Here is a 17,274-nt window from a genome sequence, read left to right on the forward strand (position 1 = left end):
TGATCTCTGTCTGCAAAGGATAATCAGCGATGATGACGACGATGATTTTGGCTGGTAACATTGACCCACACAGCTCAAATTATTGTTGTTTCCGCTTCAGATACTATCACTGGCATAGGTGATGCAAAAAAATGCCAAATAATCCCAGCTTGGCGTTATAACTGATGTGTTAATATTTCAACAAATACCTAACCTTCTGTAAAGAATTAAACATACTTTATTTCAAGTCATATTAACGTTGCTGACAAGACCTTAAAGTGAAGACTTCGTGGCCCTGAGTAATTTTGTTGTTAACGCGCTTAAGTTGCTGCATTTGTGGTTGTCGTTATTTTCGGCCATATGTATTGACGTGTACTAACTGTTGCCAAGCTCCCATATAACTCTGAGAGGAAGACAACAGTACGCAGAGAAAAAAAAACGAAGCAGTTTGCTTACGATGTGAAGGCAGATAGGTGCTCGGAGGAGCAGCAATCGAGGTCGGGCAGCCAGACCCATTCAAGGGTCTGGCGGGAAAATTTGAAAGTGACAAAGATGTTTTTGGCTCAAAAATCGGTACTAGCAATGACTTATAGGTGTGAGAAACTATTTGTTTGTGGTCGCGAAATAACAACCGAGAAGTCGTCGAGCAGTCTCTTGTATTTTGATCCGATGTAAAAATCATGCCTTGGTTTGGATTCTAACTAATAGAGAAATTGACCGTTTTGTTCTGCTTACAACCGAAACTTAAACTAAACCGTCATCAACTCCCATAAAGCTAGCAAAAGCTTACGACCCAGTGTACAAGTTTGTTCAACAATTTCGCATAGGGGATCATAGCCGATGCATCGCACTGGCCTGCTGGCTTTTTTGCACCGTAAAAGGCGGCAAAATTCGACAATAAGCCTCGAGAGCAGCGATTACTACCGAATCAGCAGTTGTTCGCGAACGGGCGTCTGCTCGAGCATCCGGCGTCGATTTAAATTGCAGCTTGGAGGTTTCTATTACCCGGGCCCATAAGGGGTTTCGCCGTTCACACGGTTTTCAGCTGAATTTCAAGGGTCCCTAAAGACATTTTCATTTGCGTATTTGTGAAATCATGGACATCGCAAATAGATCAGGTTCGTGAGTGATACGCTAATATTTCACTACGCGATTTCTAAAACAAAAAAAAAAAACACGATTCACCGTTCTTGAAACAACGACTATTGACGTTTATTCCTTTTTCTCAGTTGATAAATGATAGCTTTTTGACGTTGAAACCTCGAAACCGACACATATGAGAATATGTCTGTCATAATGGGTTACATACTACGTTAAAAAGAACTGCAGTGTTGTCATGTCATTATCCTGATTGCAATCTGTAGTACATTTTTGATGTTCTCGTCTTCTGAATCAATCATGTAAACGTTTCGTTTCCAAAACTCTTGATAGATGGTTTCTATTGTATAGTAACAGCCGTGTACTAACCATAATTTTTGTAGTCTGATAAATGAATAGTGTTAGCGATTAAACGATATATGTATATATATTAACGAGTAAATGTACTTACACCAATGTACAACATAGACATACATCTGTAAGATGAGTGTGAGTGATCTTAAACTCAATGCCACGATAATCACGAGAATCTTGTCCTGTAAAGGAAGACCTTTCAGTTTACAATAAATCGCACGATTCCTAGCTTAGTCAAAAAATGATGTTAACTATTTTCATCACTTCTCAAAAATTGAATAAATTACAAAAACAAGCTACGTTACTATGTATTTGTCGTCGTGCCCTATGCCCTTTTGATATCCATTAACGAATTCATCTTGTTAGAAATGTTTATACCTGATGCTGAAGAATTCGTCTAGCTGATTTTTACAGCTGTTTATAATTGTTAGTTACTTTATGAATTCTATCGGGTTAGTAATCGGGAAACGTAGTTATCCGTCAACGCGCGAGATTGAAAAAATGCAGTTATCCGTCAACGCGCGAGATTGAAAAAATACAGGTGCTGTGAAGAAACGTCGTAGAGCCTTTTTAAGGACTTATACCATGTGCGGTTTAGTATTGTCACGGAGAAGCAGGATTTTGTTTTGTTTATTGGGTTTTTGCTAGTAAGTAGCTTTATTTACTCGCTGTAACTGGACCTCTATGTGCCATCTTGCTTTTCTCATGCATTTTACGGTTCGTAAGATTCCTCCAGTTACAGGAACGCGAATCATAATCGTTTGGATAGAAACCTGGGCATTAGCACTGAGCTTAGCCGTATCACCCGGATATATCCGTTCGTGTTTCACATCGACGTAGAAATACCACTTCTTGTCAACCAATGCAGTTCTGTTTAGAACCCTATCATTGTGGCTGTGTGTTCGCTCGTACTCTTTATTCCATTTAAGGAAGGGAAGCCCAGTTGTTTAAAAAATAAGTTTGTGTTTCAATTGAGATATTTTATGATTGTTCGCATCTCATCTTCTCGATCAATTAATGAGTTTCTTTCCATCTGAGGTTTTCGTGGACTTTAGGTAGATGGTCAGTACCATTAATTTACCGTTTATTCATTACCCCAAATTACCCTTAAACTTAACACAGTTTCACTCTGAACAGTCTTTTCGGCTAATAGACTCTCGTCGTACACACCATAAATATCCCGGATCTCTTCCATAGCTTTCTGACATTCCCAAATAGCGAAATAAATTAAATATCAAGTATGTACTTTTTTTTTTTATTTGGGATGGTGATGCGATAGCATTAGGGCAAATGGCGCTTTTCGAGCCGGCATTACAGACGCCTTTTAATCATAGACGTCTGTAACAGTATCTACAGCTCAACTAAGCTTGCTGACGGAAAATCGGGGAGTTTCTACATGAGCTTATATTGGATCATTCTCTTGTTATTCCCAATGACACCGATCTGTTAAGATTATTTCTTCAATTACGATTATTGGCGTTTTTTTGCGCATATTTTCAGCAATAAATGCGCGGCGCTAATTGTTTGTTTCCTAAAAAAAAGAAAAACATATTTTGGTTCCAATGTATTTCTCTATGGGAGAAGTAGCTGACTGGTCCACTACTATAAAATTGTTGCCTCAGGAGAGGCTCACATGAATCGAACCATTGTGATATTGGACATTCGTTTCAACAAAAAATACCTCATCAGTAAAACATTGACCATGAAGAGCTCAGAACGTATTTCTTTATACTTTCTATAATATTATACACCTAATCGGTTCCGATCGGTACTAGGACTTCCGACCAATGTCGGCTATAGTCGAAAACAAGTATTGCCAGTTCCAGGTTACAGGCTACATGGGTGTACGCTGCAACATTACTGCAAGTTATTCACAAAATGTTTCGTATAAAAGAATCCGATTTCCATTCGTTCGCTGTTTGCTTTTTGATTTTCATATGGCATCATGGTAGGCACTTGTAAGGTAGCATGATACCCTTAATTTGGACTTCAGACTAAATATATATGACCAAAAAAATTAGTCGTTTATAAAAAAGTTATAAAATATTGTTCTAGTATTGTTGTGAAGGCAGAAAATTCATGGTATAGCCCATTGTAAACATGAGTCGTTTTCGCGTATAAATATATTATGATTATGAAAATAAAGATATAAAATACGTGTTTTCGAAGTGAGGTTAGCTAGAGCTGCGCGCCTCGAATTAATGCAGGTTATTTCTCTCTAGCTTTGCGAGTTCAGTTGGCTTCAATCAAAACAACAGCAGCGTTACAAAGATGAGATACACAGCTCAGATTCAATAAGAATTATTCGCGGGTCAATCCTGTCTTAAAATCTATATTTGTATTTGGTTCAAGCTTGCTGCGTCAAATAAAGCCACATTTTTGTTATACGCAGCAACTTTATTTATTTAGAGACTAGTATTTATTGTGTTTTTTCTATAGATTTCATGTTCAATCCTTCTACATGTACGTATGCAGGCCATACTGTTATCTCTCGCGCAAATATTAAAAGGTACCGACGAATATATTATCAAGAACGAAACTGCTAGTCATATTCTTGCTATTCATTTTTGCGGTGATTTGGTTATGTTTGTGGCTATTTTCGTAATCTCCGCGATGCCGCAGCTATTCAGCTACTATTATCCTACCTTCCAATGATCTATGCTACATAATAATCGTGATAAAATAATTTTTTGTGTCACTTTTTTAGCTACCGGAAAGGAAAACGATTCAAAGAGTGCGAATGCGAGTCCTAGTCAGCAACCTCAAAAACCAGGTAAAGGGTAAGTGAACTATGAAGAAGATTTCAGAACAAAATCCATAACATGTCTATACACCCGTCTCAATTTATTTATTTAAATGATCTGTTGTTTAGGTTTTGTCACCGGAAAGAAAGCTCGAACCGTTACACATGTGCATATCCAGAAACTAAACAGTATAGGCATAACAACACCTTTCTATTAGCGGTCTCTAAACCGTCACAGTTTCGGAAAAGTTCCTGGCACAAAAGACGTCAGAGAATTACAGGTTTCGAGCACCTTACCTAATGCACCAATACTTTTTTACGGAAAGAGTATTTTAAAAAGCCGAGGATTATATTATAATAAATGGGTTATATTGACTTAACGTAGAGTCCATAATAGCTTATGATTTATTTCAGGAGGAGCTTTCCAAACAATATTCAAACGTTGGTGAAAGCTTGAGAGGTGCTTGAGGCGTTTCTAGCATTAAATGCTAATTAATAGATAGATATTCAACTTAGTTGCAGCCTTTTGTTGGGTCGACATATCGGCTTGGTAGCTATTCTAGTCGGCTGGCTCAAAATAGATATACTGCTCAATGGAACGAATGCTTGTTATACTTACAAAATATCGTCATTATCACTTCTCTATATGCATCGATTTTCAGTTGTCGGTTACATACACAATTTGAATAAACAATAGTGATCTGAATAAAATATTGTTTACAGTGATATGCGATGGCAGCTGAGTGACTTCGAAATCGGGCGTGCCCTAGGAAAAGGCAAGTTTGGCTCGGTTTATGTAGCGCGCGAGAAGAAGTCCAAGTTCATCGTAGCGCTCAAAGTTCTCTTCAAAGATCAGCTGCAAAATGCTCAGGTATTCGTTTCTTATAGTGATTATCATCACCATCATACAATAAAAATGAAACTTTTTTTTAACCAACTAGTACTTAGGGGCGGCGTGGTCTGGGTAACTGAGGCGCTCCAGACGCGTTGCCGTAGCCATTATGAACACCTGGCCATTGCTGGTTCAAATTTTAGCAATGGAAAATGGTTACCATGGCATGGTTACCGTGCCGCTTCATAAGTCCCCTGGAGAAACTTAATAAGGCCCACTTCAGCTAGACTTCAGCTGATGAGAACAAGTCTTTGATGCTATACCGAGAAGATCATTTCGAGAACTGGTTAACACAATATAAATAACCGTAGGCATCAACATAAAAAAATGCTGGGGTTAACTAATTTAAAACTTTACACTTCTACGCCCATTAAGTTATTCAATTGAGCCAGTGACCCGAAGCCGCTATATCGTTTTATACGCCGCCTCTTTGATTGCGCGGCTGCTACATGTTTGCCTAGAAAACACAGGGGCAATTAAAAAGATGGTCTAGGCTCGACGCCCAGTTCGCTTTGTGTTGCTGTACAGCTGCCTGAGACATTTTTTGGCAAATCCAACTTTAATTTCTTCCTCGTACGTAGACATTTTTTTCTTCAAAATAACGATATTTCCACATTTGTTATTTTTCTAAATCGTTCAGGTCGTACACCAAGTCCGAAGAGAAATCGAAATTCAGTCACATCTTCGACACAAGAACATTCTGCGTTTGTTTGGCTATTTTCACGACGAGAAACGAGTCTATCTCATTCTGGAGTTTGCACCTGGAGGCGAACTATTTAAGGTATACTTTGCTACAATAATATTTTTATAGCAAAACACTAGTTGCAGTAGCTATTTGGACCCACGTCATTGGGCGAGCTTATCAATCTCGGATTACTACCTATAAATAGCTGCATAAATATTTTGATATAAAGTAAGAAAGCGTCATGTATTATGAGTTTAAATGTATCCGTTGCTGTACCTCGCTCTTTGTAGAAACTCCGGGACGTTGGCTGCTTTAACAACGAAACTGCGGCCAGATACATGCGACAAATCACCACTGCCCTGCAGTATCTTCACTCAAAGGGAGTCATCCACCGGTATGTTGTTGACTTTTTATTTGTTACTTGTGGTGTGAAACACAAACTCCGCATAGTTTTCTCCATCGGTCCTTATTTAGTTTTAAAGTAATTTTTATAATAAAATAAAAATCTATTCCATGTGAACTTTATAGGAGATTATCGATTGTAGTAAAACCTGGAGTTATATGTCTACCATAATACACGCTCGGCGCCTGGTTAACTCTATATCTGAGGAGCAACTGTGTATATTTTGTAGAAATATTTCATCATATCGACTCAGGTCAATGAAATTGCGGCGCCATGCTGAGTGTCATTAGAGCCTATGTAAATTATAGATACACAGTCGATACGCAACGGCTATTCACTGAAGAACTAATTATTCGCCTTAATATTACTTCTTTCGATTTTGTACCTTGATTTTTTCGAGTGTTGACACCAAGTTCGCTAAGCGTACATTACTGAGGGTTCCAACCTAATTATGATGTATATATTGTTTGTTCGAGGGTTCTGTGAGCTACCCGGTTTTCCCTATTTTCATATGAAATAGATCACGTTTATGCGACAGTGATTATCTCAGAGACTTATCTAACTGATCTTAACTGATGGAATGAGCATTTAGTATTCAGAAAGATTGCTGCCAGCATTCATTAGATTGCTTAGTGTTCATTAGACGAACGTATGGGACCTGTATGTTGACTGACTTGCCCTTTCTTCAAGAATAATTAAGAATTTTCTTAGGAAGCAATAGATTTCTTTGATGAACCCAATGTAATAAAAATTTCCCGAGTTTTTAAGCCGGCACTGCGTTATATATATATATATATCTCAAGCAGTGCTGGCTTATATATATCTAACTGGTCGTACGCAAGTGATCTCGTTAGTTCAAAGAAATCAGTAGATTCCTATGTGTGTAAAAGGAACGATGCTGTAGGACTGATGCAGTATCCATACAGAAACTCTGTAAATAAGATAATGTATTATTTTGAACCTCTCATAAATCCACAGTGTGGATAATGAACTTAAAAACTGACATGCGCCCCTTGTGTTTAATGGTACTGGTTCACGCGAAAATTTCAGTGACATCAAACCGGAAAATCTACTGCTCTCGAAGGATGGTGAAGAGTTAAAGATAGCGGATTTTGGCTGGAGCGTGCATGCACCCTCATCTGCTCGCACTACGTTGTGTGGTTAGTATTTACCGTATGTTTTTTATGGCCACGACAACGGCTCAAATCAACTCGTACTGGAGGCACATATTTCTGATTGTTTCCTGTTAGTTAAAACAGGTACCCTAACTCTTTTTTTCTAAACATGATCAAATGGTGCATATATATATGTACGAGTTTAATTTCGCTCTTATGTGGTTCGTAACTTTTAATAACTTAGCAGTAGCCTCAGTTTCAATACCTTAAGAGCTAGTCGTATCGCCTAGAAATCAGTTGATCTAAAAATAAGAAACACCCAATCAAGTGATTGATTATGAACAATGTTATGATTCTTAACAAGCGAGATTCTATTCCGTGCTCTTCGGTGGAACACAGGCACAGTAGATTACCTACCACCAGAAATGTTAGCCAATGAAAAGTACGACAATCGAGTTGACGTCTGGTGTTTGGGGATTTTGCTCTTCGAACTGTTGACCGGAGCTCCGCCTTTTAAACAAGCCTCAGATAAGCTAACATTCAAGGCTATCGCCAAAGGCGTGATCAACTTCCCGTCGCATATGCACGAAGAGGCTAAACATCTTATTACTCAGGTAAGACAATTGATTGTTGTAGGGCTCAGGTGGAACGTTTGAATAAATATAGTGCTGAGGGTATATATATGTAGAGCAGAAAGTTTTTGCTTATCGTCGTGTTCTAACAATTACGGGCAGACTTATAACGATGCTGGCCTCTTAGAAAGATCGCTGTTTGTTGTAAATTATTTTTTTTGAGTAGTAAAAATAATTTACAACAAACAACGATCACTGTGTAGGTTAAAAAACCCTAGAGGTATTTGAAATACGCTTATTTCGCGAGTAACTTCGTGCTATTTTTATTTTTAGTTTTAAATTCGAGGACACCGAAAAAAATATGCTTAAGGTCAAACTCATGTGGCTTTTGACGAGACAATTTTATTGGTTCACACGGTTAGGAAATTCCGAGCTCAAAAGATGTTTTTTACTCAGTATTATTTCGTGACTGATAACGACGAGATAAAATAGATGACTGGAAAAATCCCTCGACAAACACTCCTGTTACAGTTTGCTATAGAACATAGGGTGTATCAGATTCTACCGTGAGCAAACATGTTTAACAAAGTTGAAAACTAGATGGTTCATTAGGCTACCGATGAGCAAAACATATATTCATCGGCGTTCGTTAGTTGCTACCGCAGAGCTAGTCCCAATATGATTCACTGAATTGGATTGCCACAGGTTTTAAGAAAAGAATTCAATGTAAGAATTAAACAATGCAACACTTTAGGATAACAGGAAGGCGAATCTTTTGTACCATATACCTTCCGCAAAAAAACAAAATAAGTAGAGTCAATTTTGTTCTTTAATAGACCTAAGACTTTGTCTTTCACTATGAGCTTCTGAAGCCCGACAAATACTGAAAAATCCACTTCGCACAGCCGGGAAAGATGACAGTTGAACTGTATGAGACGAAACTCAGTCTCGTTCTAATAAGGAAATGCCCAGCTTGTCACAAGCTGCGTGTACGACAATAGGCGTTTGCAAAAAAATTTTTTTCAAAAGTTTTTTCTCACAAGAAAGTATCTATCTGTACAAGAAGCATGGCGATCCTAACCTAATACATCAAATCATTAAAAGGTTCTACGGCTTGCAAAAAAGAGATATTTTCTATGAAAAAATTGCGCGATGTCCCAACAGTGTCAATTGAAGGACACATGGATGTTGCGTGGTTGCGAGGTACACTGCGGGCATCTTGGGATTTTCGCAATAGTGAAATCTAAGAGACTTCAGATCCGAGAGATAGGAGGCGCTTTAGGTTGAAAATTGCCTAAGGATCAAAAATCTAGTGTGGAAATGTGTTGTAGTGCTGAACGATAACGTTTTTTTTGTATATTCGGATTTCATTCGCCATTTTAAGCTAGCTTTTCTGTGCAGCCGGGTCCTCTGTATCAGCAATTTTTAGATATAGTGTTCATGACTTGTGCCTCAGTTAGGGTCTAGCCGGTGTGTTTCTTGCTGAACTTATTTGTGGTTTTTGCAAGGAACGTGTGTGTGACAACGCTGCAGTATACAACGCAACGGCGACTCCAAGCATCATTAAATAGAGAAAATGGAGGTTTAAAAAAAACCACTATATTTACCTAATCCCGAATCTTCTATTAACGAACACGCATTCCCGTATTTTCGGATGTTCCTGACAACTTAATTTTCACTTCAGAAGGCCAAGCTCGGAATGCCTTATGTTGATCTTTAAATACCTCCAAAAGAAACGTTTTTATTACCGTAGATTCCGTTCGTTGCCTGATGGGAACTGCTGAATGAGACTGTTTTTGTTAACTAATTAGTTGTGTTCAGCTTATTGAACTGAGCATCGTGCATCAAAAAAACCACGAGAAGCTTCTTACGGTAACTATAACTATTGTTTTAGTTGTGCTCAGGAGACCCCAAGAAACGACCCAGCCTCGAGGACATCTTGCGTCACCCTTGGCTCGAAAAATTTGCCCCTCAAGATGACGACTCAAGAACGTCCGATTTAGGATCATCAATCTGAGTCGATAGCTTTTCAGGTGCCCCGTACCCGTCCCGTTGCCATCATTCCCTGCATACGATGAGGCTCAATTTGACGAAGAACCGTGCGACAACCAGCTGATATTGAAAATGTCAACAACTGTGATCAATACGCGCAGCTGCTGTACCTCTGTCCAGTTATGGAAGAGTAACATGAAGTTTTATAGAGGAGAATAAAGAAAAATAAAATAGATTTTATCTTTTCCACGCTTTTCGCTGACATGCGCGGGTTCTCTAGATGAGGTTCTAGCTTACCGACATCAAATGAACTCATTAAGAAGCGAAAACGTCTTCGATGCTGTGTCAATGCCTATGGGTTTAGGTCACGCTTTGAGATCGGTATTGCGCTAACTATTGCTGCATGTTAAATGAAGGCATGGAGCAGTTGAATCAATCAATATGTTGATCTAATTAGATTACTTAATTGAAATTCGAGCGGATGCAATGTATGTTATCGATAGCAGCGGGTGTGGTCTGATTTTTTTTAAGAAAATCCAATTTAAATGGTTGTCTATACGTAGACATGCTAATAATAATAATATGAGCAAATGGTAAAATAGCACAAACGCTGTGCACTACCACTGTGTATATGACAGTTTATTAACACAATGCAAAAGAACGTAGGTCGGCTGAATGTGTAAGTGATTAGTATTAGACATGTTAACGTCATTAGGAACAATGACGTTAACGACTAGATACATCGATTGTGTGGAAATAATGACAGAAATAGTGATAATACAAACAAACGCGTAACGGGTAGCGGGAAACGCTTGATGCCTCTTGCTGCGTTGACAAGGCGTCTCCTGCTAGAACAACGTAAATATGTGAAGAAGGAAAGTGAACGACTAATTTAGAAAAGTTAGAGATAATAAATTTAGCGGGTAGAGGAAATATCAAATAAACGTCTGACCTGTACTATTTATCCTGTTGTCATTTTCATTCCAGTTTGCAAGGAGATAATTGTAAATGAATATATGGCCACGACCCGCAACTTCGGCACCAGATCTCCTCGCAATCTGTCTGTTCACTTCCTGCATATTTTTCTATCGTATTTATATTTCTGACGACTCTGGCGGTATCTTAAGAACATCTACGAGTAGCTTCGCCGCGCTAAGTAGCAACAGTCTACGATCGTTTTTGAAAATTACTCATCATTTCACATGCTCGTAATCCAAGGCGTCATTTTTCCGTTTATGTTGCAATTCATATCGAGGTATTCACATTGCTCCACTGCCGTGCCCCGGTGCTCTATTTTCATTGCAGTCGGCTATTGGTAACATACTGTCTTTACGGTTATAGGTTATCTATTACTGTAGATACTGTTGTAGCTTTAGGAAACCGGGTTGCGGATCCACAAAAGTTTTATCAGATTAATAATTTATTTATTAAATTCTGACAAAGTGCAGGCTTGTTTCCGAATAGTGTAATGGGGCAGCTGGCAGTTGAAGCCGACCTATGAGGACATCGTTTGCCATATCAGAGTGCGTAGACAATAAGTCACTAAGCTCTCCGTGGAAAGCGCGAATTGATATTGAAGGCGCACTCCTTTAAACAATTTTTTGTTCACCGAGGTGTATATTAGGGCTACTTAATTATAGTCCTCTAAGAGCAGCACCTTCACCTAATATCATTGTAGGTAACAAGTCAATTCTATATTGAGAGGAAGCTTCTTGCTCTTTGGTGATTTCTGCTAATGGACCGTAAAGTTCATTTAGAAAACACTGCATAAAAATTTAGAATGGGCCAAGATCGCTTCATTAAACGCTTCTACGTCATAACCTATGCATTTCGCGTCAATAAATTCAACGGACGGTGGACAGAAAATCGTCTATATAGGCCTACAATGGATATTCGCTACCACCAAATCTAATACGTTAATCTCCTACTTCTGTTAAAATCCTGTGGAGTGGCAGGTTAGCGCGTCCACGTCAGCAAATCCAAAAACTACTTTAGGACCTAAAGGTAATTATTTTTATGAACGAATAAAATAGTCACTAAATTCAGTCAGTAAAACACTCATCGAATTTTACCTAGAAAGTAGAGAAGTTATCGTCAGAAGGTCGTCTGGCGACGCAGTTACACTCGTTTCTTGTAATACGCTTAGGCGTCTACTTAGTCTACTAATTCCATCCTTAGGTCTACAGACACGCAAAAGCTGTTCATGATATAAAAACCGCAAGGATAGCTTCTAGTAATATCGCTTACCTACTATTCACGTGAAGAATATCAATTGTGTACCTCTTAGGACAAACAAACAAATAAACACCTAACATTGAAATGAAACTGTACGTTAAAATCCCACTTACTAATATGGAAGTGATTCTGAGATAGAATAAAAAATCAAAATGCCAATGTTTTACAAAACTGGCTTTAAGGCAGCTCATTCGAAAGCAATTAGGCGATTTTAGCAATTTTAATTACTTCTCTGGGGAAACCCTAATACTTCGATGAGTTCGCCTAGAAATATTTGAGTAGTCCTTAAATCTGTCCTCGTCACTGCACAGTGGTAACATGTTTTTGCCTGCTACTGAATTTAGGAACACTTGATGAGACTTGGTTTAGATTCAAGACCGGGCGTGGACAAATAAATATATGGTTTGGTTTATGCTGAGTGGGACTGCTAGCCATCTGAAGCGAAAAATTCTTCTATTAAAGCAGTACAATCGGCCTTTATACTCGAACGTTACATTAATTCAGCTCTTCGATTCTGTATAGATAATTTTAACATATACTGTTCCTCTAAGTAACAAGCCTCTTTTTAGGCTACAAACAGCCAGAAGAAGCTTAGGAAAAAATCATGGCTTTCAATCTTTCTTTAAGGCTCAACAAGTATTTGCAAATACGTTCGTCGATCAAAACGTGCCCCTCGGGTGACCATGGCTGCTGTATCTACAAATTTCACAATATTAATCGAGACACGTAATTTTCTAGGAATTGTAACTTGTACAGCATTTTTATAATCGTAGTGGTTGCCTATACAAGTAACCGTACGGTACTTTTATTTTAAGCAAATTGTGCAGTTTATATCACTCGCGACTATACGAGATTAGGATTAGTTTTCGAAAGAGTAGCACCTCAGTCAAGAGGGTTTGTACAAACGGATATGCAAAAAGTGTACTCTACTGAATCGTTATGGGAAGCGTAATTCAGAACTAGTTCAGTTAGGCGTATGCAACAGGCTCTACGTAGGTGGTAGTCTGTAAACTATATGATATCAGCGAATTTCGAACAAGCTAAACTTTCTCATATTTATCCGCTTCAAGTAGCAATACAGCTTATGGCAATATTGTTCAGCGTATTGAACTCGTCATTGGTTTTTGAATAAGTGCGGACCTTTCCCGAAAATCTTTCTAATAGCGAACAAATGAGAGTTTCGATTATTAGTATAATGCTGACCTGGAATATTAAGACGTCAGTCCTTTATTTTCCCTATACAGGAAGAACCATAAGCGTATACAAAAGAGGACTTTCGTCTTGGGCTTAGTTATGAAGTCATGCTCGATCGATCAGAATGATGCTCAGCCAAGCCAACAAATAAGGTTACGTACAGCACAAACCTATATTAAATTCTGTAAGCAGTGAGTTCGTTCGATGAAGCCATTCGTCAGCGACCATTTTGTGAAACACTCAAATCACCTCAGAACGTGAAAAAACGTGTACGGCGCACTTTTCTTTTGTCTGTGCAATATATATATATATGCATATATATACTTTGTAACTTGTCTTTAGCATGCAAAAAGGCTACATCTTGCATGTGCTGGGCGCGCGATTAGATCAGCTTTGAAAGATAATACATTTTCCTGTTAAGATAGTTATTGTCCTCATAAGCGAAAGCACCCGACCCCCTCCAGTACGATTTCCTAGTTGTCTGCAATACGCCTCATGTATCTAGTATATTCTCTCGATTTGAAAACTGCTTGTGTATTGTTTTAGCTGCTGTCCGTTATTACCCTTCGCGACTGCGGCATGAACTGTCGTTACAAGATCAGCAGAACATTTCATAAACAGATTATCCTAGGGGGACTTGTGACGCTCAAGACAGCTATGCTACGTATGGTCAGCTAACCTGCGTAGTTTACTCATGGAAACTCTGTGCTTCGGAAATACGCGATATAATAACCGTATTGTCGGATTAATCAGTTGCTAAAGGGCTCCCTGCTTTGACCCAAACACGCCGTTATTTGGCAAACTAGCCAGGACGACATTTGTTCACGTTACATAAGGCATCCATTCATTGGCATACACCAGATCTGCGTGTTAAACTAGAAATCGACATACTGTGCACAGTCGTACACATGTGCATATGCTTGTGCCGTAATTTCCCACATCGACAAAGGCAACATGTATTAATGCCACCATGCCTTTTGAATTATCGGTATGCTATCCGATTGACAGCAATGGACAAAACTTTGGACTTTAGTTCTGCTAAGTTTCTAACCCTGCTATCATTCGATTGACTGATTATCCTTCTTCGGTTCGCTACAAATTGGACAAGTTGAGTTTATGCTCTCGGCGATGATGCCCGCTCCGTACCTGATGTGCTTAGCTGTACCGGAAATGAACCTTCCATTAGAGCTGATGATATTAGCCAATCAAGCAACCAGCAGGCCGGTCTTCCACGAGGCCGAGTGCCTGTATTTCGCTATGTCTAATCAAGCCCAGAGGTCTCCAGTGTTCTAAGTGCTCCATCTGGCGGTTGTAGGGCCAAGAGCTGACCTTCGCACCGCCTGCTCTAACTTTTTTCTGAGCTCTTCTAGCCTGCGGATACTGAGTCTCGATTCTGCGTACACTCAGCTCGAGACACTTTTGATCGACTACGACCTCTGTACGTTAGTAGCAGGCGGTAAGGAAAGCGGCAAGCAGCAACCGTTCATCAGGACAGCACATCTGGCACCCCGCCGGGACTAGTGCAGCGTAACCATTCTGCCAGCGAACTAAAATAGTAAGCCCTACCGACAAGAGAGCTCTGTCCCGACACATAAGTAGGGAACGAAGCTGATCTGAGTTAAGCAGACAGATCTTTCGCTGTTTCTTTCGTTGGGTCGTTCGAAAAGGTGCAAGATCGGCCAAATGAATGCTATAATACATTCTCTCTACTAACCGAGGAAAGGTAGAGTGTCTTGGTTCATATCGAAGAAAAGAAAAGTGCTCTTGACGAAATTCGAACCAAGCAGGCTCCAAGAGCCAAGCATTAGGCCGCACAAACAACCGACACAGTGAACAACAGCTCGAACCCAGCGATCCAAGCAAGCAGACGAGATGAATTGAGAATCTGGCAGAGAGACAAGCTTTCCCGCTGGCTGCTTAGTAGAACGCGCCATCCCTTAGTTTCTCATTTTCGCAAGCAACAAACAAGCACGAAGCTCAGCGTAGACTGTAGCTGCGACCCCGTGTTCTTAGCCACAGCTTAGCCTCGCAGAATTGAAGCACGATGTGTACATATACAGATAGGCAGGCATTCAGGAGGTGATCAAAGTAGACGCTCAAACCTGGGGGGGGGGGGGGGGGAATAATACATGCTGCAGATAAAACCAGCTAGTCAGTAAATGAAAGAAAAGCAGCACGAACAACAACAGCAGCAGCAGCAAGAGTGCCAGAGGACTATCGGTACCATCAGAACCTCCAGCACCCCCAGCAAGCAATAGCGGGCGGGGATCGGCCAAAGAGAAGAACTATGGTTCGGCATCGGGCAGTAACACGAGAAGAAAGGCAAGCTTACGAGAATACCGATTGGCGCACAAGATGGTGTCCGAAACCGACTCGACAGAACCCAACCCAACTCAGCCGATGACTCAAGCCCGTCTAACCCAACGATACCAACCCGCGGGCGATTCGAGACCCGGGTCGGGTTCAGTTGGCGGAGCTCCCTCCGAGATCACCTACGATACAAGGGGAAATCACACACGGTGGATCGCCAAAGTTTCGTCTATCACAGGCCGCTAAGCTGGCTTGAATGCAGTATGTGGAGTAGGCCTACCTTAAGCTGTGATACGCGGATAGAACCCCTATTGTATGGTACTTTCGAGCTGTCGCAGTTTGAATTCAACTACAGCAGTTCCGTGACCGAAGGACCATAGCTGGCGCATGGAATCTTCTTGTGGGCGCATATACAAATATCTGAATTTTTGATTGGTTATAATTGCAAGATATCTTTGGCGCTTGGTAATGAACGGCGGCTCGGAAATTAAATCAAATATTTGTAGAATAAGTAATAGTTTAGCTATAGAAGCAAAAAGTAACTAGTGAAGTTTTCTCTCTTTTAGCTACCGATTTTCGAGTTATTACTGAGTTAACAGGTTTTTTCTTAATAGGTATAAGCTAGAAAATCAATGTGCAATAACCGCGTAAGTAGACCGTAATTGCCGTATCACCGGAGTGTCTCTGTGCTGTACTTCGGCGAACTTCCTTCAATAATGGACTCTGAGATGGAAACTGAAGCTATTGAGATCAGGGTCGCCGGTTCCCGATTTAACCGGAATAATCGAACAAACGAGCTCGGCCTTTGTCTTTTACTCTGGACAATTAAGCACTCTTCGTGGATACGAAGCGTTGGGTCATCAGATCACGCCCACTAGCGTTTATCATTTGTTAGTTGTAAACGTAGTTCTCGCATACATATCGGGTGACAGGACCCTAAACATAGTCTAAGAATTTGTGGCCTGGTCTTCTGATAAGCATGTTTATTATATAACAACTTCTAGCCATTTTCATGCTTTCAAGCCGTTGGTATTGATAGTGAGCATCAAGCGTCTCAGTCGACAAATGGTAGTAGAAGTATATACCATACAAATTTGATTTTTTATAGATCCTCAGAATAACCGTAAACTATCAATAAAAGCAAAATAGGGATGTAAAAATATTCGAACAAGAGCCTTATCTGACTCGTGGCAAACATTTTCCACCATAGGGCTTTACGTTCACTTAACGCCGCCTGTAACTTGGAAGACTGTAGTACATTCTCTCCACATGCAACCAAGACGTCGACTATGAGACTGACCCGAGCTTAATTGCATTGTTTGGGGTGTCATCAGTCCCCAGCTAGATTCTTGTGTTTGTTTAAAACTGTGTAAAAAGGCGCCTTTCTGTGTGTTCAGCAGTGGGAAACAATATTTCATTTGTACAGTGGCGATGGTGATTCCGATTATCCCGAAAGAATGGTAACAACAACAGCAGATAACAAAAACCTAAGCCGACGACTTCTGTAATCGTTACAGTCTATTTTGAAGTTATTCCTAGTATTTCACCGTTATGCCTCTAGGTCTAGTGTGGCCACATTCAACACAATGGTCATACGTAGAGCATATATGCGTCTTGTTTATACCATGTTCTACAGATCCAATCAAGCCTTATATGAATTCTGTAGTAGGTGCACCCATATAACCTGGTTCTAGGCAACACA

At 39.9% G+C, this 17,274-nt stretch overlaps 1 protein-coding gene across 2 annotated transcripts; it reads left to right on the forward strand.

The window, feature by feature from the left end:
- Positions 1 to 83: 83 nt before the first annotated feature.
- On the forward strand, positions 84 to 10,797 carry LOC111255532 (aurora kinase A-B-like). 2 transcript variants are annotated; one of them, XM_086976936.1, is made up of 8 exons: positions 84 to 1,097; positions 4,139 to 4,204; positions 4,898 to 5,045; positions 5,707 to 5,847; positions 6,042 to 6,145; positions 7,205 to 7,314; positions 7,669 to 7,883; positions 9,736 to 10,797. In XM_086976936.1, the coding sequence occupies exons 3-8, from the start codon at positions 4,902 to 4,904 to the stop codon at positions 9,856 to 9,858; spliced, it is 837 nt and encodes a 278-aa protein (XP_086833062.1). In that variant the 5' UTR covers positions 84 to 1,097; positions 4,139 to 4,204; positions 4,898 to 4,901; the 3' UTR covers positions 9,859 to 10,797. The 2 variants fall into 2 exon arrangements, with proteins under 2 accessions (XP_086833062.1, XP_022673330.1); XM_022817595.2 differs by having other exon boundaries at positions 85 to 1,097; positions 4,139 to 4,211.
- Positions 10,798 to 17,274: the final 6,477 nt, after the last annotated feature.

Source organism: Varroa destructor, unplaced genomic scaffold, assembly GCF_002443255.2.
Source record: "Varroa destructor unplaced genomic scaffold, Vdes_3.0 BEIS01000001.1, whole genome shotgun sequence".
Classification (NCBI taxonomy): domain Eukaryota; kingdom Metazoa; phylum Arthropoda; class Arachnida; order Mesostigmata; family Varroidae; genus Varroa; species Varroa destructor.

What these genes read in the sequence shown, in the direction of transcription:
- LOC111255532 (XM_022817595.2), top strand. Translation starts at nt 1,076, where the DNA reads ATGGACATCGCAAATAGATCAG. An exon ending in GGACATCGCAAATAGATCAG is followed by an intron (nt 1,098 to 4,138) that starts GTTCGTGAGTGA and finishes TCACTTTTTTAG; the next exon opens with CTACCGGAAAGGAAAACGAT. An exon ending in TGCTCGCACTACGTTGTGTG is followed by an intron (nt 7,315 to 7,668) that starts GTTAGTATTTAC and finishes GGTGGAACACAG; the next exon opens with GCACAGTAGATTACCTACCA.